The sequence below is a fragment of the Chanodichthys erythropterus genome, chromosome 11 (genome assembly GCF_024489055.1).
Source record: "Chanodichthys erythropterus isolate Z2021 chromosome 11, ASM2448905v1, whole genome shotgun sequence".
Taxonomy (NCBI): Eukaryota; Metazoa; Chordata; class Actinopteri; order Cypriniformes; family Xenocyprididae; genus Chanodichthys; species Chanodichthys erythropterus.
Window position 1 is genome coordinate 2,778,025 of NC_090231.1, and position 21,419 is coordinate 2,799,443.

The following is a 21,419-nucleotide window of genomic DNA, read 5'->3' on the forward strand; positions in this document are numbered from 1 at the left end:
TCATGATTATAGTCTCTAAATCATTATCACTAGTTAGGATAATGCTGAAAGTAAACTTAGTAAGCAGTAAAAGAAGCATCTTCACTACCATGTTAATAATGTACACTGGGACTTTGCCTTTATTTTCATCTTTTGAAAATGTAAACTCAAAATATTTCCTGATTTTCTGTATGTGAGTCTTTGTGAGTGGCTGCTATTTTATTTTATTTTTTTTATTTCTGCTGTCTACACTTGAACTGAAATAAACACAGAACTGCGAGCATTGGTGCAATAATTTTTATTGAGGATCAGAGTGTAACCCGATAGGCCCATCAAACCCATTGTGATGCATCTTTAGGCTTCTTTAATGCTTTTTCCCCCCAATGTATAAATGAACAGGTCTGAAGAGATTTTGGCGTTAGATAGACAGGCGATTGCTGAATGAAAACGTAATTTCAGGTGTGGTCTTTTTATAAAATTATAACCTTAAAGAAAACAAATTAGTTCAAACTAATAAATGTTTGACTTTAAAATGAAAATCATACAATGATTTTACAGTGCCTGGTGAAAAGAAATTTTAATGTAAAATTATGATCCACTTTACGTGCCTCGTTTCTAAAATGTGCATACGGACAGATTTGATCTTAGAGTGTGCGTAAGCTAAAATTCACGGCAATGTTCATATTTAGAAAAAATTGTCCTTGACGTGGAAAAGTGTTTAGCGTCACATCAGGGTATTTAACTGCGAGAGACGAAGTATTGCCGGTATTTGGAAATCTATAAGCAATTCTTTCCACTCTACGTTCTTAAGCAAAGCATTTGGACGTTGACTGCAGTGTTTATTTTGACAGCAAATTTTGATTTGATCTTTTGACTAAAATGCCATTTAGTTTTAGTCATATTTTTGTCATCAGAAATTGTTTTAGTTTTAGTCTAGTTTTAGTCTACTAAATATGATAAGATATATATCATAAGTTAACATGTGTCATTTCTTTCAAAATTACATTTGAACCTAAAAAAAAACTATTCAGTTTGTGAATATTTATGCGATTGTGTTATATTTAGGTTAGCTGACCTATTAAGAATAACAAAATGCAAGTAATTTATCGTGTGTGTTGTCCTCCTGCATAATGAATTCTTCTGGTTCACTACTGGTTGGTAGTGTACACACACACACACACACAAAAAAAAAAAAAGCAAACACACTTTTTTTATCTGAATATTTAATATAAACTGGATCAAAGTTTTACTCTTATCAGAAACTGTTACAACAGAGACACAGGAAGCAGAGATATAAGCAGTTTGGATGTTTATTGAAGTGATCAGCAGAGCAACAGGTAAGTGAATGGTGATGATGATGGTCTTGGAGAAGAATGCAAGTTAATACTGTCCTTTTTCTTGTGCTGCAGGTAATGGTGGAAGGAGACGCTGGAGATGGCAGACAGGAACACTCACACACACAGGCAGGTAGGAACACGAGGAGAACTGGAGACGATGGAGACGAAGGAGAAGATGGAGGCAGGTAAGTACCACTTTGGGAGTCCTTGAGGTAAGTATACAACAAGTTGTACAACGAACGAGACCGGACAATGTGTGTGTGTGAGTGTGGGGTTTTTGTAGTGAGGTTGATGACTGTGATGATGAACTTCAGGTGGCGGTGATCAGTATTCCGGTGATTGGGTGCGTGGGTAAAGCCGAGTTCACGATTTTAGGCCCGATTTTGGCTCGCCAACAGGTTTTGAGAAATCGCCGACAAATGCCCGAAATCACAGGCAAATCGGTGCTCGTTCACGCGAGTGACAATCACGCAGTGTGAATGAGCAAAGACGCGATCTGAGAGAATCGCCGACGAGTCGCCGACACCCGTGAGATATTTGGCATGCTAAATATCTGAACCAAATTCAAAATCCTGCTGTGTGAAAAGTGTTCTGACTGAAAACTACATCGGCGATGACCGACAGCCAATGAGAGAGCAGGATACAGAGCAGCGGGGAGTTCGGGGAGGAGTTATAGACCACAATATCAGCAAGCATGGCTTCATTCACATAAACATTACAATTCTATCAAACAGAAACAAAGCACAAACATTTGCTTGACCATCCGCAACTGCAGCACATTGAAAAGTTATTTATTTACCTCCAACTCTCGATGCAGAACACACAATCCTTGTACTTTGCATCTCCCCAAACATTTCCTCCATATTCTTCTTTTATTTATGTTGTTTTCGCTGCAAATCAGCGCACAGGCAATTCGTATTTCAAGCTTCATGCGGGCTACTATTTTTAATAATAATCCCACCGTGTGTCTCAATCAGCTCCCTAGTTCAGTAGTCAGGGCACTGATCAGGGTATCAGCCACATTCACTTTCATTATATACTGATTCATGAGCTAGGGAGCTGATTGAGACGCAGGGCCAGTCTCATGTGAGAACTCTGGTCTTGCACGCGTTGTTTCCTTGTCACGTCTCGCGTGTGTTTGGTTGTGAAACGTAGTTTGTGTGCCAGACAGAGTTGTCGGCGATTCTTCCTATTGTAAAGTCATGCAGTGTGAAACCTTCTGTCGCCGATCCATCGTGCAGTGTGAACCCAGCAGCGACTGAATGCTGCCCAAGATAGTCATGCAGTGTGAAAAGAACAGTGACCGACTGCTTTGAAAATCGTGCAGTCTGAACTCGGCTTAAGGGAGTGAGGTGGAACCTGACGTGTCTGTGACAGAAACAGGAAGATTGTAAAACATAGAAACTCACTGAACGGCATTGTCAACCATGGTAGTAAGATTACTGGCATTAAGCAGACTGGGTTATCAAATAGTTTTGAACGGTTTGTCTTACAGAAAGCGAGAGCTTTTCTTGCGGATTGTACTCATCCACTGTTCCATGAGTTTAAAATGCTTCCTTCTGGTATGCGTTATAGTATGCCTAAACTTAAAAGCAATCAGTATAGAAATTATTTTATTCCCACTGCTATAAGATTTTTAAATTTGTAGGATGTCAGAATGTTGTGTTTGCTGTTTGTGTTATGTTTGTGTGTTTTAGTATAATATGTTTACAAATTTTATGCTGCACAAAAAAATCGCCCCCTGGGTTTATAATAAACTTGAACCTTGAAAATCATGAACTTATCTACCCACACAGCACACAGTTTAAAGGTTGTTTTAATCAAATATTAAACCATTTCCTTAATGCAAGTGAAACCAACGGTGATCATAATTTCATGTTCTTGTCTAATGACATTTTCTGAAACTCTACTGGGGATTCATAAAACGTATACAGATGTAGCCCTGGTGGGCTCATTGAAGACGCTGTTGGTTATCAGCCTGAAAATATCTCTGCCTTTTCTGGATTATTCTCTTACATCTCTGGTGATACCCCTAAAAGTAGAAGGTAAGGGAAACTGTTCACTTCTAATTTTAAAACATAGTTAATTGTACTCAAGAGAGAGAGAGAGAGGATTTTGAAAAGCTTTATTATAAAACACAGTATTTTCAATCGAAGCAAAAACTTTCAAAAATACCAACAACATAATTAAACCATACTAATATGTAAAATAAAAATAAATACTCAATCAACAATTCAAACTATAAACAATAAACTAAGTAAGTTTTGCTGTAAATAATTAAATACATGAAAAACCGTTTTAACTTCTGAACAAAAAGGACAACCCACCCCTACAGAAGGATTGAGGTGTGCCAGGTGTGTTTGTGGCTATGGCCCCATGTACAATCCTCCATTGGTGGTTGCCTGTTCGTTTGTCAACTGGTCATTTGTATTGTCAGTATTTTTATTATTTTATATCTACCAATATTTAAATTTCTTCTGTAAGTCCCGCAGTTGGCTGTAACACCGTTAGCTTGTGCCAAAGAGTAGAAGCAACCAAATTAATGGTCACCAAAACTCTTCCCCTATAAGACAGCTGAGGTAGACAAGTTTTTTGCACACCTTCTCTACTATACGCTCCCAGATTACAGTTTTTTTTTTTTTTTCTCAATTGCTAACAAGCGTTTACCAATACTTAAATCACTTTTTCTAAACTCTTAACACAACAGCACACATACATCACACAATTAGCCAAATAGTTTTCCTGCCCAAAACCATATTTTGTTAAATAAACAAAAACCTTTTTCAACACATTCTAACTCTATGAAAACTTTCTGTCAAAACATAGCACTAGTTCCCTTACTCAGGGAACCAGGGTTACATCTGTATCCCGAGACATTTTCTATCCAACATGAACATATAGTCAATCAAAGTGCAATGACTGTCAAAATACTAACAGATGATGGCATTATGAAAACTGCATTACTGTCATGTTTCAGTTCTACCTGCAGAAAATATGAAATCCATAGTTCAGTTTCCTTACATGTAAGTCATTCTCCATTTGTGGTTGAGTGTTGAATGTGTGCATTCTTGGCAACCGAAGTGAGTCATTATTTTATAGAATGTGCAGTAGAAAAAGAGAAGAAGAAAGACCCTCTCACGGTTCCTCTCAAATGGGACCCTGTACAATTGCTTCATGGTCATGTTGTGCTTTACCAAGATGCGTCTGATAGTTGTAATGCTTACTCAATTTATGTTGTTGAATACTTGCCTATCTGCAAGTATTTGTTGCTGTAACTGGTAGAGACGGATTGCATTGTTTGCTCTGACTAGGTTATGGCAAGTTCCTGCTGTTGGGTGAACAGGCATTGGCGTCCACCCCCAGTAGGTCTTCTAGCCATTCTGTAGAAAAATGCAACCACAAATTGTTCTCATTTGCTTCTTTTTTTACAGTACTGAACTTTACTGTATTTACCATACACAGTACTGAAACATCTCAACACGTTATCACGGTATGTTTCACAAAACTACCACTTTTGTTGGAAAAGGAGCATTAGCCACCCTGGAATACAATACATGTGAATATAATACAGTAACGTGGTATGGTTGTTACGGTGGTATCCCAGAGAAGACGAGGAAGGCAGGAGTAGGAACAATAACGTAGTTTAATAACATAAAGCAGTCAGGATACACGGAAACACTAGTAACAGCAAACAATACCGGACACTGGACTGAAGACAGGGAGGAACTTAAGTACACACACTAACAAGAAACAGCTGGGGATGAAATCAGTGTCCATGGTGAATAATGAGTGGCGGGAGCAAAACACAAAGGAACACGTGACAGTCAAACAACCTGGACGAGACGGTGGACGTAACAGTAGCTCCCCCCTCCGGCAAGGCGCGTCCTCGCGCCGTGGAGGAACATCACAGGGGTGGCCGGAGGGGGCTCTGGAGGTGGGCGGAGTGAAGGTGATGGAGTGATGGAGGGAAGACGACGATCCCCTGGTGGCGTGGGTGGATGACCGCTGGCACAGACCCAGAGCTCCCCAGATCCGACAGTCCACGGCCGGGTAGATGGAGGGCGGAGTCCAGATGCTGAAGGGCGGACTGAAGGCATCTGGGGGATGACCGACGGAGACTCGGCAGGTGAATTCTGGTGCGCAGACGGAGAGCTGGCGAACTCCCGCGACGTCGCTGGCCTAGGAGACTGCGGCGATGTACAGGCGACGATCAGCGGAAGTGTAGCTGGAGATCCCGAGGGCTGCGGTGACGTCGGCTCGACCGAGGACAGAGGCGACTCCGAGGGGAAGGAGGAGCCCTCTGTAGCCGAAGGGGTGGAGGGACGGAGAGTACTCGACGTCTCGAAAGTCCGTGGCGGAAGAGGAGGGACGACTGACCAAGGGGGAGCCGGCCGGACGAGGGAGGCCGGAGGAGCCGTCAGTCGGAGGGTCTCCGGCGGAACCGTAGCTGGGAGGAGCCTGGACGGAGCCGGCAGGTCGACGGGCCAAGATGGAGCGACGAGGACGGCAGCTGGAGGCGAAGCCACCGGAACCTCTGGCCTACGTGCTGCTGGTGGGAGTGTGACCTGCGGCTCTACGTCACAGGGGTTCCCCGGAGACGGCGCAGGGCAGATGACATCCAGCAGCGATGTAGTAGGAGGACTGGCTGAGCGAGGTGTTGACAGCGTCGATAGTGAATCTGTAAATAAAACACAGTCCATAGTAATGTCTCTGTTAGATGACGAAGGTAAACATGACGGGTGGGTTTGGGTGGGCGTAGACTCATCGCTGAAGTCAATCAGCCAGTCCTCCCTCTCCGTAGTCGAATCTCCCTCGTCCGCAGATGTCGTGGGCTCACACCCCTGGTCAGACGTCTGGTGGAGTTCCACTTCCTGGGCACTGGTCACCTCTGTCCTCGGGGTCTCGGGATCTGGCTGACCTGTAGCTGCCGGTGGTAACTCTCCGTCTGCGGGGGGCTCGCACGAGTACTCCGCGGTCCGTGGGGAAAGTACAGGCTCTGGGTCTGGCTGTGCTCTGGATCGGGGACGAACACTCTCCAGACACCTGATGATGGATTCCATCCAGCTGAGTCCAGAGGTGTCTGGGAGGTCCACGGGACGATGGTAGTTGGCCCCGATCCAGAACAATGACTTCAGGGTTTCGTCGTCGTAGGGGCAGGAGAGTGCAACACTGATGAATTCCTTGGTGAATAAACAAAAATCGTGGTTTTTCTGTGCCACTAGCGTGAATCTGCTGCAGAAATCCATCTTTCGTGTTTTTTGGTCCGGTATTCTGTTACGGTGGTATCCCAGAGAAGACGAGGAAGGCAGGAGTAGGAACAATAACGTAGTTTAATAACATAAAGCAGTCAGGATACACGGAAACACTAGTAACAGCAAACAATACCGGACACTGGACTGAAGACAGGGAGGAACTTAAGTACACACACTAACAAGAAACAGCTGGGGATGAAATCAGTGTCCATGGTGAATAATGAGTGGCGGGAGCAAAACACAAAGGAACACGTGACAGTCAAACAACCTGGACGAGACGGTGGACGTAACAATGGTACAGTACTGTAAATACACTAGATACAGTCTGAGTAGAGTAGAGAGTTGAAGACATACCTGTTTTCCAGTCGGAATGTCCTTATTATGGATGAAACTGTAAAATGGCTTAGATTAGGATGGACTCTCTGCTCAGCTTCCCTCATAGTCAGGCCATGGTTTATGACATGGTCCACCAAAGTTGCTCTTATGTCATCTGAAATAATGGTCCTTGTGTGGCCTCTTTGACCACGTCCTCTTGTCTCTCTCTGTCTTCCTCTTCCTCTGCCTGGAAATGTCCTTTTTGTAGCTGGCTGATTGGTGTTCAGTTTTGTAAGTAAGTGTTTTCAGGTGTGTGTCAACGTCTTTTCAAACAACCAATGTGTGTTGTATTTTGAATAGATGTGTTTTCCTAATGGTACCCTGAGATTTCATTTTTGAACTTAGTATGTATGAAACAGTGTGTATTGTCTAGAAGCAAGTGTGTTGCAGAATTGCAACTACAGTGCAAAGCAGCGCTTTTGTTTAAGGTATGGTTAAACTTTGTTTGAGGTATAGTAACAACAACTTCAAGTTATGTTACTTTGGTTTAAGCATGTGTCTATAGTGTTCAAGCAATGGGCAAAAACTGTAACTTCAAGCTATTTTTTAAAATATTTTTCAAAAACAACGATGTAAAAGTGCATTACCAACGCCGACAGATGAAAGGATACAATGGAATCAATTCAGTGGAATCAATTCAATGGAATCAATTAAATGGAATCAATTAAATGGAAAGGATTCCGGAAGAGAATACAATGCTGAATAAAGTCACATTTTTTATTATTTTTGGACCAAAATCTATATAAGATGCTTCAAAAACTTCTAACTAACCCACTGATGTCACATGGACTACTTTGATGATGTTTTTATTACCTTTCTGGACATGGACAGTATACCGTACATACATTTTCAATGGAGGGACAGAAAGCTGTCGGACTCTCGGACTAAATCTAAATCTAAAATATCTTAAACTGTGTTCTGAAGGTCTTACGGGTTTGGAATGACATGAGGGTGAGTCATTAATGACATAAATTTCATTTTTGGGTGAACTAACCCTTTAATGTTATGAAGAGACGAGAATACTTTAGTTGTTAGTTGTTAGTAGACCTGATACTTTGTTCCCATTCAGTCGGTCACGTTCGACGTACGTCGGACAGACCGACGAATAGGAATCTCGCTAGAGAGGCCAATCTACTTCGAGTGTAACTAAACGAGCCAATGCACATTGGCATGCAATCATCTGCATCAGCTGCTCGCCTCGCAGCGCGGGTATATAATGAGCAGCAGGTGCGTTGCATCTTCAGCTTTTCGCTTCGGAGCCAAACCTTCTATGAAGACAGCTACTGAAAACGAGTGTGGTGAACGAGTCTCTCTTCAAGACGTCTCTTTGTTGCGAGGTGCAGGCGGACAGCGCAGCAGCGGGGCCGATTCTCCTTTTGTTTTTGTTTTTGCCTTTAATTTGATTGAGCAAAGCTGTAATCAGCGTGAAGGCCGTTCTCACGGCTGGTGAAACGGTGCGCCTAGAGCGCTAAAAAGCTGTTGTTACAGCTGGTAAGAGGAGCGCTTCAAGGAGAGTGCACACGACAGGCTGCACATTCCCTGTCTGTGCTGCAGCGGCTATTCCCCTGCGTGCTTCAGCACCTAAAAGAGTCAGTCCTTGAAAGAGCTAACACGAGTAGTTCGCGTCTTTTTAAAGATGTCGTTCTACTTGTGTGTTTCTGGATGCGGTCGTTACCTGGCGCCTCGGGATGGTCACCAGCGCTGTATCGCGTGCTTGGGCTTAAGGCACGCTGAGGCAGCGTTTGTGGATGAGTCATGTACCCATTGTGGGAAGATGACCATCGCGGAGTTGCGGTCGAGACTCCACTTTCTGCAAAGGGGTGGAGTCCCGGTCCCGACGCCTCGCTCCAATCCTCCTCAGAGGGTTGCTGCGAGCGGCGGGGCTGGTGACTTGAGGATAACGGTGAGCGCGCTTCCTTCGGGGAACCAACCCCCTAGGAACCCTCCCCCTCGTGCGCTCCGCAGCCAGTAGAGCTGCCCTCGGAACGTGGTGGACCACCCCAGAGGTGTGTACCATCCGTTTCCTTCGGAGCTCCCCCAGACGACCGGATGTCGATCGCTGCATCGGAGGGTGAGCCTGATACTTCTGGGGAGGATGAGTCGGCGCAGTTGCCTCCTTCGGGGGTGACAACTGTGCCCGACACGGACCCGGAAATGATGGCTATGCTTTCCCGGGCCGCCAACAGGGTCGGGCTCGTGTGGAATCCTCCACCGTGTCCCGAACCCTCGAGGTTGGATGACTGGTATCTCGGGGTGGCCAGGGCTGGTTCTCAGCCCCCCACCCCAGTGCCCTTCTTCCCGGAGGTGCATGAAGAGCTCACGGGCACGTGGACGGCACCTTTTACTGCCCGAAACCGTGTCGGTGGGTCCTCCTCCCTCACCACCCTTGATGGCGGGGCAGCGAAGGGTTACACGCGCTTACCCCCTGTGGAACGGGCCGTTGCTATGCAACTGTGCCCTAACTCCACCTGGCTGGGGGAGCAGTCTCTCCCTTCCCGGGCCTGTAAGTACTCGTCGGATCTTACCGGCAAGGCTTATCAGGCCTGTGGGGAAGCTGCCTCTGCCTTACACGCTATGGCGTTGTTGCAGGTCCATCAGGCCAAGGCACTGAGGGACCTGCACGAGGGTGGTCATGATCCACAAGTTCTCCAGGAACTTCGTGCCGCGTCGGACCTCGCGCCCGAGCGTCGAAGGTTACGGCGCGGTCAGTGGGTCGTGCGATGTCCACTATGGTGGTCCAGGAACGCCATCTCTGGCTGTGTCTTGCGGACATGAGGGATACCGACAAGGTCAGGTTTCTTAATTCCCCCCGTGTCCCAGACCGGCCTTTTCGGCGGACGCGGTCGAGAACTTTGCCCAACAGTTCTCGGCTGTACAAAGGCAGTCTGAGGCCATCAGTCACATCCTGCCGAGGCGGTCAGCTGCTGCACCTCCACCGCCGGCGGCACCTCAGACTACCCGTCGCCGAGGGCGCCCCCTTGCAGCCGCCCCCGCTCCCGCGCCCCAGCAGCAGCAGCCTCCATCCAAGCGGCGCCGTGGAGCCGGTCGCGGGCGGGGCGCCCAGCCCGTCCAGCCACCCCCAAGAAGAAGGGTGGCAAGGCCAAGTCCAAGCGGCCCTAGGACGGGCGACCCGGAGATAGAGGGGACTGCTCTTCAGGAGGTGGTGAATGCACCACTCCTTCCCCCGGAGGAGGGCCGGGTGGAGAATCTTTTGTTGTTTCCTTTTGTTCCGCCGCTGGCTCAACGACCAGCGGTACCCAAATTTTCAAGAAAAGAGCAGTTTCCTTTATCTCCGGGTCCGAAGAGGGCTCGGAGAGCAGTGGGAGGGCTAGAACCTCACCACTCTCATCCACCTCTTCTGTCGCCAGCGGACAGCAGCGAGCAGCAGGTAAGCAAATCCTCGACTGCTCCCTCTGTCCACCCGTGGAGGCAGGTAAGTGTTGCACAGCACACTGTGACCCCGCTTCGGGCCGCCTCACACAGAGAGCCTCCCGGGCCGCGTCCCTGCGTTCCACCTCGCTGCCCCGCGGCGGGTACGCCGGTGGTCCCCTTGGTGCCGCTGGTGCGGTCTCTGGGAGCCTGGCTAGCGCTCCCCAGTCCGTCTCGCTGGCTCCTCCGGACCATCAGGCTCGGCTATGCGATTCAGTTCGCCCGGCGTCTCCCCCAAGTTCAGGGGGCGTCCTCTTCACTTCAGTGAAAGATGTCGATGCCCCTGTTCTGCGTGCGGAGATTGCAGTCCTACTGGCGAAGGACGCGATAGAGCCGGTCCCTCCAGCCGATTTGAGGTCAGGGTTCTACAGCCCCTACTTCATTGTACCCAAGAAAAGCGGCGGGTTACGACCGATCTTGGACCTGCGAGTTTTGAATCGGAGCCTTCACAAGCTACCGTTCAAAATGCTTACGCAGAAACGCATTTTCGAGTGCATCCGTCCCCGAGATTGGTTTGCAGCGATCGACCTGAAGGACGCGTACTTTCATGTTTCGATTCTTCCGCGACACAGGCCATTCCTGAGATTCGCGTTCGAAGGTCGAGCATATCAGTACAGAGTCTTACCCTTCGGGCTGGCCCTGTCTCCCCGCGTCTTCACGAAAGTCGTGGAGGGAGCCCTTGTTCCCATGAGAGAACAGGGTGTTCGCATTCTCAACTACCTGGACGACTGGCTCATTCTAGCACAGTCTCGGGATCAGTTGTGCGAACACAGGGACTTAGTGCTCAGGCACCTCAGCCAGTTGGGGCTTCAGGTCAACTGGGAGAAGAGCAAACTCGCCCCAGTGCAGAGGATCTCTTTTCTCGGTATGGAGTTGGATTCGGTCGAACGGGTAGCACGCCTCACAGAGGAACGTGCTCGGTCGGTGTTGAACTGCCTGAATACGTTCAATGGCAGGACAGCGGTCCCACTGAAGTTTTTTTCAGAGGCTCCTGGGGCATATGGCGGCTGCAGCGGCTGTAACACCGCTCGGGCTGCTTCATATGAGACCGCTTCAGCACTGGCTTCACGGCCGAGTCCCGAGATGGGCGTGGCAACGCGGCACGTTCCGGGTGCCAATCACTCAGGAGTGCCGCCGAACCTTCAGTCCGTGGTCGGACCCTTTGTTTCTCCGGGCAGGAGTGCCCCTAGAACAGGTGTCCCGGCATGCTGTGGTTTTCACAGATGCTTCTGCCACCGGCTGGGGTGCCACGTACAACGGGCATGCAGTCTCAGGGGTTTGGACGGGACCCCATCTGCATTGGCACATCAATTGCCTCGAGTTGCTGGCAGTACGCCTTGCGCTGAGCCGCCTCAAAGGCCTGCTTCGCGACAAGCATGTACTGGTCCGTACGGACAACACTGCGACCGTTGCGTACATCAACCGCCAAGGTGGTCTACGCTCCCGTCGCATGTCGCAACTCGCCCGCCATCTCCTCCTGTGGAGTCGGAAGCATCTGAGGTCGCTTCGCGCCATTCATGTCCCCGGTGTGCTCGACCGTGTGGCCGACGAGCTATCACGAGCTGCGCTGCCCGGAGAGTGGCGACTCCACCCCCAGGTGGTTCAGCTGATCTGGAGAGAGTTCGGAGAGGCTCAGGTAGACCTGTTTGCCTCACCAGAAACCTCCCACTGCCAGTTGTTTTACTCTCTGACCGAGGGAACACTCGGGACAGACGCACTGGCTCACAGCTGGCCCCGGGGCCTGCGCAAATATGCGTTTCCCCCAGTGAGCCTACTTGCACAGACCCTGTGCAAAGTCAGGGAGGACGAGGAGCAGGTCTTGTTAGTTGCGCCTTACTGGCCCAACCGGACCTGGTTCCCAGAACTCTCACTCCTCGCGACAGCCCCTCCCTGGCCCATCCCTCTGAGGAAGGACCTCCTCTCTCAGAGACGGGGCACTCTTTGGCACCCGCGTCCAGACCTCTGGAAACTCCATGTCTGGTCCCTGGACGGGACGCGGAGGTTCTAGGTGACTTACCCCCCGAGGTACTTAACACCATCACTTCGGCACGTGCACTGTCTACGAGACGTGCTTACGCCTCGAAGTGGAACCTGTTCGTCGAGTGGTGCTCTTCTCGCCGAGAAGACCCCCGAAGATGCTCGATCGGTGTCGTGCTTTCCTTCTTGCAGCAAGGGTTGGAGCGTAGGTTGTCCCCCTCCACCCTCAAAGTCCATTCTGCTGCTATCTCCGCTTACCACGACCACATAGATGGCAAATCTGTTGGTCAGCACGACCTGGTCGTCAGGTTCCTTAGGGGGGCGAGACGGTTAAATCCTCCTCGTCCCCCCTCCATACCCTCTTGGGACCTTACTCTGGTGCTCAGAGCACTCCAGATTGCTCCCTTTGAGCCTTTGCTGTCAGCAGACTTAAAGATTCTCTCTATGAAGACTTTGCTGCTGGTGGCATTGGCCTCCATCAAGAGGGTAGGGGACCTGCAGTCATTTTCGGTCGACGAATCGTGCCTAGAGTTCGGGCCGGGTGACAGCCACGTGGTACTGAGACCCCGGCCTGGCTATGTGCCCAAGGTTCCTACCACTCCCTTCAGGGATCAGGTGGTGAGCCTGCAAGCGCTGCCCTCGGAGGAGGCAGACCCAGCCCTGGCTTTGCTCTGTCCAGTTCGCGCCTTGCGACTGTACATAGACAGAACTCGAAGCTTCAGGACCTCAGACCAGCTCTTCGTCTGTTACGGAGGCCAGCAGAAGGGAAAGGCTGTCTCCAAGCAGAGGATGGCCCACTGGATAGTGGATGCCATCGCCCTGGCTTACCAAGCTCAGGGCGTGCCCTGCCCGCTCAGGTTGCATGCCCACTCCACGAGAGGTGTGGCATCCTCCTGGGCGCTGGCTCGTGGCGCCTCGCTAACAGACATTTGTAGAGCTGCGGGCTGGGCGACACCTAACACGTTCGCTAGATACTATAGCCTTCGTGTCGAGCCGGTCTCCTCCCGTGTTCTCGCCTCAGGTCAGAGGCACGGAGAGGCCCCGGCTTAGTGTCGGCTTGCTGCGCTACATGCGCATTCTATTCTCCAGAGAGTCCCTACGGGCAGACCCTGTTGAGTCCTCCGGTTACCCTTCGGCAGCCGACGTGGCGGAGCGTCTGGCGCCAGGCCTATACTCCGTTGTATCCTTGAGAACCGGATTTAGGCTGGGTTCCATATGTGTGACCCTACGGGGATCCCATATGGCTTTCCACGGCTGCTCCTAAACGAAGCCCGTGTCTTTCCCTCTGGGAGAACCCATCTCTTACCGAGTGGAGTCACCCCAGTTCTTCCATATGTTGTACAACCTACAAGGTTAGTCCATATGTACTTATCCATATAACTCCTTCGGGGAAGGATATGGCTTCCGCAGCGTTCCTTATCGCATGTAAGGCTACGCTTCCCAGCGTTATCCAATTGTCGCACTGAGTGGGTTTTGGGAACAACAGTGATCGACCCTCTCTGCGTGAGCCTGGTCCCACCGTCCTTAGGCAAGGGGGTTCAGGTGGCTCACGACAGAGCGCTGGAAGAGGGCAGCCCCTGTGGCGCTTTGGTAGGGATTCCTATTCGTCGGTCTGTCCGACGTACGTCGAACGTGACCGACTGAATGGGAACGTCTCGGTTACATAGGTAACCCTCGTTCCCTGAAGGAGGGAACGGAGACGTACGTCCCGTCGCCACAGGCGTTGTCCTGCTGATGCTGCCGCCTGCTGGGTTCGGCTCCTCAGCGAAAACCTGAAGATGCAACGCACCTGCTGCTCATTATATACCCGCGCTGCGAGGCGAGTAGCTGATGCAGATGATTGCATGCCAATGTGCATTGGCTCGTTTAGTTACACTCGAAGTAGATTGGCCTCTCTAGCGAGATTCCTATTCGTCGGTCTGTCCGACGTACGTCTCCGTTCCCTCCTTCAGGGAACGAGGGTTACCTATGTAACCGAGACGTTATATGTACATTTGTTATTTTAATTTGTAATGTAACCAGAAATGTGATATTGCTGTTCCCTTTTTACTGTGATTGTGACACCCTTCTTTGGGATTCTGACCGTGATAACGGAAGACAGCCAGGAATCTTCCTCCACAAGAACTCCATTTGGAGTCTTCATGCACAGCATTATTCTAGACTGAGACATTGTCATGGATGAATTTCTTTCAGGTGCCATGTGACTAATTTTTGGCTGATATGTGCCAAATTTGAATTTTTTTCTTTCCCTTGGACACAATTCTCTGAAACCAAAACTACATTCACTTAAAACCCTTCTGTTGATGTAAGCAAAGGCTGTTTGAGATACAGTAGTTAAAGGCTTAGTTCACCCAAAAATGTAAATTCTGTCATCAGTTTTTCACTCTCATGTTGTTTGACTTTGGTTAGTCTTTAAAACACAAATTTAGACATTTTTAAAGAAAACAGGCTGGAAAATTTTTTGGATCTTTTAAGTTTTGGTTACCTGGACTTTCAGTTGGAGGGACAGAAACCTCTCAAGTTTCCTCTCATGTATTTCATTTATGTTTCAAAGTCTAACCAAAGTCTTATGGGTTTGTAACATCATGAGGGTTAGTAAATGATGAGAGAATTTCATTTCTTTGTGAGCTATCTCTTTAATCTTGCGGTTGCACGAAAGTCAACATTCTTTTTCATTAATGTTAAATTGTTACAAATTCAAAATTCAATTCAAGTCAAAAGTAAGCTAACATTTTTGTTTCATGGTCAGCTATTCAGTTTCTTGTCAAAAGACTGTTAGTATTATTGGTTTGTTCATCAGTCATGATTTGTAATGCATATTGTTACATTAATGAAAAATGTTTAGAATTTAGGGGTGCCAGAATGGCATTGTTTGGTACATTGTAGTGTCTTAAGAAAATTGATAAGTAATAAATAATGTTTTGCTTTTTGTCTTAACTTATATTTTTAGTTCAGCTTACTTGAAAATTTTAAGGCAATCAGTTTCCTAAGATTTTCCTAGTAATGTGAACACTAGTAATAACTCAAAACCATTAGTTGGGTTAACTTAACAGAACTTGACTAACAAGTTTTCTTTACTTAACTTAATTAACTTATGACAACTAAAAATTAATGCACTACTTTACTCAGAAAAAGTGAGGAAACCGATTGCCTTAAAATTTCCAAGTAAAGTCAACTTATTGCAATTTACAGTGTACAAAAACAAACTACCAAATTACTAATTCCGCGGCCCAATCACTGTCTGTAATGCGGATTATAAAGCATCTACCTGTCAATGGGACAAACTTCATTTCTACACACTCACCTAGAATGATACTGGGGAGTGAGCGGGAAAAAACAGAGCAGATTAGCAGAATTAGTTAATCTTTAGCTAAGCGATAACCAAACGCTTTTATGGGAATTTTGTTGAAGGGAGAGGAGGGGGCGAGATGGGCACCGCTGCCGATGAGGGCAGAGGGGCAGGGGCCACCCCCCTGTGCACGGCCCTGGGTGTAACAAAAAATTTTATATAATTCTAAAACAGGCAAGCTTACAATTTAGCTTTGTTATGGCACTGCAGATTCAGCTATGCAGGAAAGAAGTGAGTATTTAAGTCCATTATTTTCAGTCACTGGCCTATCAGAACATGCTGGCCCTGGATGCTAATTTGTGATTTGTCTGTGTTAAAATTCAAATTCAGGGCAGCTGGATAAACATGTTCCTGCCATTTTATTCACAACAGACTATCCATACTTAATTTGTTTTGGCTGGGAGGGACAGTTTAGTCAGTTAGGCTTCTTAAATAAACCAGTATTTCCATCTAAGCTGATTGTTTAGCTTAACACTCAACACAGTCTGGAGCTTATAGGAATATTAATTTATATTATGCATAATAGCAAACATATCCCTCCCAAAATATGTAATGTATAATCAAATATATTATTTATTTTTATGAACAATTATTGTGTTTTTACAAAAAACCTAATGAATTGCCTTGTTGAAAGCAGGTTGAAGAGTTCATGTGTTCTGTGAGGTGTACACATTCAGTCCAGAGATCAACATGAGTTCCAGGTGAGTTAAAATTCATATGCTTCCTACAGAGAGGTTCAGTTCTCTTTCAAAAGTGTGGGAGAAACATTATTTCTAATTTTGCCCATGAACTTATCATATAAACTTGGCCAGATGTTAGGTCTCAGTTTGGGGACACAATGACAAGGTATGGCCCATATTAGCTAACAGGTTGTATACAATTGTAAATCATGCAATACAATATTCATATCATATGATAGATATCCTAATTCTGAATAACTTTGCCTCTAGGACCACTGCTGTCAAGCAAAATGTTCATTAAGTATTTAAAATTATTAAAATTATAAATAAATAAATAAATAAACCTTGCACAGCAAAATTCCCAGTGTTAATTTAACAACCCTCAGTGTTTAACCCTCTGGAGTCTGAGGCTGATTTGGGGCCTGGAGAAGTTTTGACATGCCCTGACATTTGTGCTTTTTCAGTTGTTCACAAACATATTAATGGAAAAAGTGTCATTACACTGTATTCAGCACAAACTAGGCTACAATAATATGCGAGGAACATGTATGTACATGTTTGTGTTTTTGAAGGAATAATGTTTATGCGTGGTTATTGAAAAAACTAAAAACTTAAGTCACTGAAATAAGGTAAAAAAAGTATAATAAATCTGTGTTCATAAGACTTCTGGGTATTGGAGGTTGTAGACTAAAGTTTTTGCTTCAAAATTATGTAAAAATTATGCTGACTGCTCTTTCATATAAAACAATATATTGATTTAGTTTTTGTAAGACACTTTTTGTCAAGAAACACAGTATGCGTGGAGGTGTGAATGATCATGAATAATGGGCCATTTAGACCTGAGAAGACAAAAGAATCAAATAGTAATGAGCTGAAATGACTTGCATATTAATGAGGCATTTCAGTCTGGTAGGGTGTGAAAAAACCTCTCTTTCACACTGGTAAGAAAAAAAAAGCGGTGGTATCGCCGGTGATACCCTCAGACCTCAGAGTGTTAAATTTTTCCACACTATAAATAACCCTGGTGCAGTGTTGAAGTTAATGAGATAATTAAGTCATTAATTAAGTGATGACTGGGCATTAGTGGTGACACCTGATGTTAATAAGCAAAATCACTGAAGGAAAGAGAAACTACAAGAACATAAAAGAGAGACACAACAACTACAACTGACTTCCAGCCATTAAACATAATTACACTTATTAACCAGACTGACTTTATTTCTGTCATACATCTACAAACATTCTTATTGAAAATTGGGTTCAGATGTTGATGTTTTAATGAAAGTTTCATTCTAAGTCAAACTAATCTGAAACTTACTTGGCTAGCCAGCTAATCCGACTTCATGGTACAGGCCCCAGGATGAGCTTGGAAGAACCAACCAATCCAAAATCATGCCAAATCATCATTAATCAAATCCAGCTAATCAAGTTTTAATTATGACATTACCTTCATGTAACGACCTGATTCACTGATGTCGTTCAGAGTCTAAATCTATGATTATATGTTGGTATAACATGTAATGTTGACTCCCATAAGTCAACATTTGTACCTTTATTGTATTATCATTAGATACATTAGATTTTTCAAGTGAATTGAAACCCAATACTTAAATTTAAAAGTGTAATCTGGCAATTTCTTTTGAAAAAAAAAAAATGTTTTCACTGGCGTGCAATGAATTCTGGGGTAGGCAACGCTGTGAAGAGACCATATGTTGTAGCCTTCATTTTATGGAAAAAGAAGAACGCATTTGTTGTCTGCATTTAAAGGATCCTTCAAATTGGGACAGCCTTTGTCAAGGCTATACCTTCCACTTTAACAAGTCGCAAGGACGCGGCCTTCAAAGGATGCAGTACCTGAATTGGGACACAACTATTATCTTTAAATAAACAGGAATCTTGGGGCTGACAGGCTGTTACTCTAAATATGGGAACTTCCTGACACGCAGGCTTGCTATATCGTATCTTAAAAATGCGCTTAAAGACCTTAAAGTGATCGAATCCCGAAAATTGCTGTCTGCAACTATATTTAATATTTTCTTGTCATTGTTAAAAAAGGGGAAAAAGAATGGATGTGAAATTATTGATCTATCTTAAAATTGCAACAGAACTATGTTCATGATCACAGTGTTTTTAAATCGACATGTCAAGTCTGAACATGTTCAACTTTTAAAAACATACAAAAACAACAAAAAGAAAACTTTTTTTTTTTATAAACGGCCCCTTACATGTTCATGTAGCTCACTGCACTAAAGCCCTAATCTTGTGTGACATTGTTTCAGCTGATAGGAAAATTGAAAAGTGGTCCCTACAACTATTTAGGTCAAATTAATTCATGTAAAAACTTGGCAACATGCTGTGTGAAGACTGTTAACCTCAAGATAAATATTATTAGCCAACACAATCTCAAGGAAGTTCGATCTGCTCACGGCCTACTGACAGGGGTAGACCTGATGCTTACTGAATTTGGATTAAAATATTGCTTACATACATTATGTACATGTTGAAAACGTACTGTATGCATTTCTAGTCTGGAATTCTTGCTACACAAATATCCTGAGAATAATTTGCCTCCATCTGTACCTTACAGACTGCTGATGCTTCCAGCAAACAGCTCAACTCTGATTCACCAGGGTCCTCCAAAACGAATTCGTCTACATACAGAGAGAAAAGAGCTTGATGATAATGGAAAAGTCAGAAAATGGACTTATGGGAACAAAGACACCAGTAAACGAAACATAATTTTACTGCTGGTGGGAGAAACTGGTGTTGGTAAGACAACTCTTGTCAACACCATGGTCAACTACTTACTAGGAGTGAAGTTTGAGGATGAACTATGGTATGAAATCACAGAAGAAAAAGAAAGCGACCAATTACAAACATCTGAAATCACCATGTATGAGGTCTGTCCTGTAGAGAATCCTTTATCTCTCACCATCATCGATACTCCAGGATACGGAGACACTAGAGGACTGGAGAAAGATCTGGAAGTTGCTGCGAATTTATCCACTCTGTTTCAGAGCAATGATGGAGTTCGTGAGATCGATGCTGTGTGTTTTGTGACTCAAGCGTCTAAGAATCGTCTCTCAGACAGACAGCATTACATTATCAGTTCAGTTCTGTCTTTGTTTGGAAAAGACATTGTGAACAACATTGTGTTTTTAATCACTCACTCTGATAATCTGCCACCAGACAATGTTCTCAGCGCCATTGATAAAGCTAAAATCCCCTGCAGACGAGACAAAAAAGGCCAACCTGTTAATTTCTTATTTAACAACCGGCAGGCTGAAGCCCGTCAAAATGAGAAACGTTACATCCGTGCTCAAAGAGGCGCCTGGGAAGACAGCATGGATGGTATGAAGGACTTCCTTCAGTCTCTGGATGAAAAGAACAGAAGAAGTTTAGAGTTGACTTCAGATGTCCTGATAGAGCGCATTCGATTAGAAGCGTCCATCTGCAACTTACAGCTGAGAGTCGAAGAGAAAGAGTCAAAAAAATTTGAAAAATATCAGATCCAACAGGTAATGAGAGAAAACAAGGAAAAGATTGAACAGTGTAAAAACTTCCCCATTAAAATAAAAAAGACAGTCAAAATGAAGGTTCCCATTGAAAATGCTTCATGGAAGAGCAGGAAGGCGACGACCTGCACCGTCTGTAAAGAAAACTGCCATGAATTTGACTGCTGGTTTATTTCTGGTCCCAGCAAATGTGAAGTCATGAAAGACGGATACTGCACTGTGTGCACAGGGAAGTGTCACCACAGCAAACACGTCAAAGAAGACAAGAAATACGTCATCAGAAACACAAGCATGATTATAGACTTTAATGATTTTAGAAAACAATTTGAGAATACATCCTTTAATAGGTTTTCAGTTGTAATGGATGATTTTAACAAAAATCTGGAGGAGATTGAGGACCAAAAGTCAATTCTTCTGTCTGAAGCTTACCAGAACATCAAGCATCTGTCTCAGATCGCATTAAAGCCAGACTCGGCCTTCACTCTTCAGCATCTGGACTTCTTCATCCCCAGAGTGAGGGAGGCTGGGAAAGAAGACTGGGTCCGAGAGCTGGAGGAAATGAGGAGAAAAGCTGTAGCTGAAGAAGCAAATAAAGACGCTCTTAGTTATCTGAAAGCTGGTCTGGCAAAACTGAATCTTTTGCCACGAACACATGCAGAACATATGAAATAATGATAATGAATTTTGTAGATCTTAAGATCATCAAAATCTCCTTTAAAGGATTCTGTTTACTACAGAATAAGAAACAGGTGATGTTGTGAAATTTTTATGATATGAACAAATCAATATGCATCAAAAGCCTAAAATGTTAAATGGAAACCAGTATGACATGATATGGCACCCATTGCATTTTATTTGATATAAAAGCATGTTTAGTGACAATTATATTATATTTGAAAAGTCTTTTCTTGATCTTAAATTTTAGGATGGTGGGTAGTAGCTTTACTAATCCTGGTTAAACTTTTCTACATTAGCTGCAGAAGTGTGAAGTACCTGTATGTCTGTCTACAAGTGGAAAATAATCAATAATAAATTATATACATTCTCCAAAGCACTAATGATAATCCATTGCCTCTGACATGTTTTCTCATTGTCATGCACCTAACACTGAAACTCTTAAGGAAATCCAGAGTTACCTAAACTTATAATTATGAGTTGTGCTGATGTTCATGTGTATTTTAACTCAAATACATTCTTTCAACAAGACTTTTCAAGACAAGACTTTAAAACACTGTAACTGCTGGAGCTAAACCTTGACCCCCATTGGGCTGCCCCAACATCCTACCATTGGTTGAACCAGAAGTTGACACAGAGACCACAATGATTGATCTATGTTTCAAACACAGCATAAAGCCAATGCCATCTCACTCACCATCAATCAACAGATTTCTGCACTTTTGCTAATCAACCAAACTTACTGGAGTGCAAACTATTGGGAATCTGTGTTATGGAAACTTTAGAGTCTAGAAAGTTATTGTAGCTAAAAACACAACCCTAGTGAAACATAAATATACAAAAATCTATTT

The 21,419-nt window shown here is 45.2% G+C and overlaps 1 protein-coding gene across 1 annotated transcript; it reads left to right on the top strand.

Annotated features, from left to right (window-relative positions):
* Positions 1 to 3,189: 3,189 nt before the first annotated feature.
* LOC137030582 (uncharacterized) lies at positions 3,190 to 20,899 on the top strand. Its single transcript, XM_067400984.1, has 3 exons — positions 3,190 to 3,361; positions 16,336 to 16,399; positions 18,966 to 20,899. The coding sequence occupies exons 2-3, from the start codon at positions 16,389 to 16,391 to the stop codon at positions 20,563 to 20,565; spliced, it is 1,611 nt and encodes a 536-aa protein (XP_067257085.1). The 5' UTR covers positions 3,190 to 3,361; positions 16,336 to 16,388; the 3' UTR covers positions 20,566 to 20,899.
* The last annotated feature ends 520 nt before the right edge of the window (positions 20,900 to 21,419 follow it).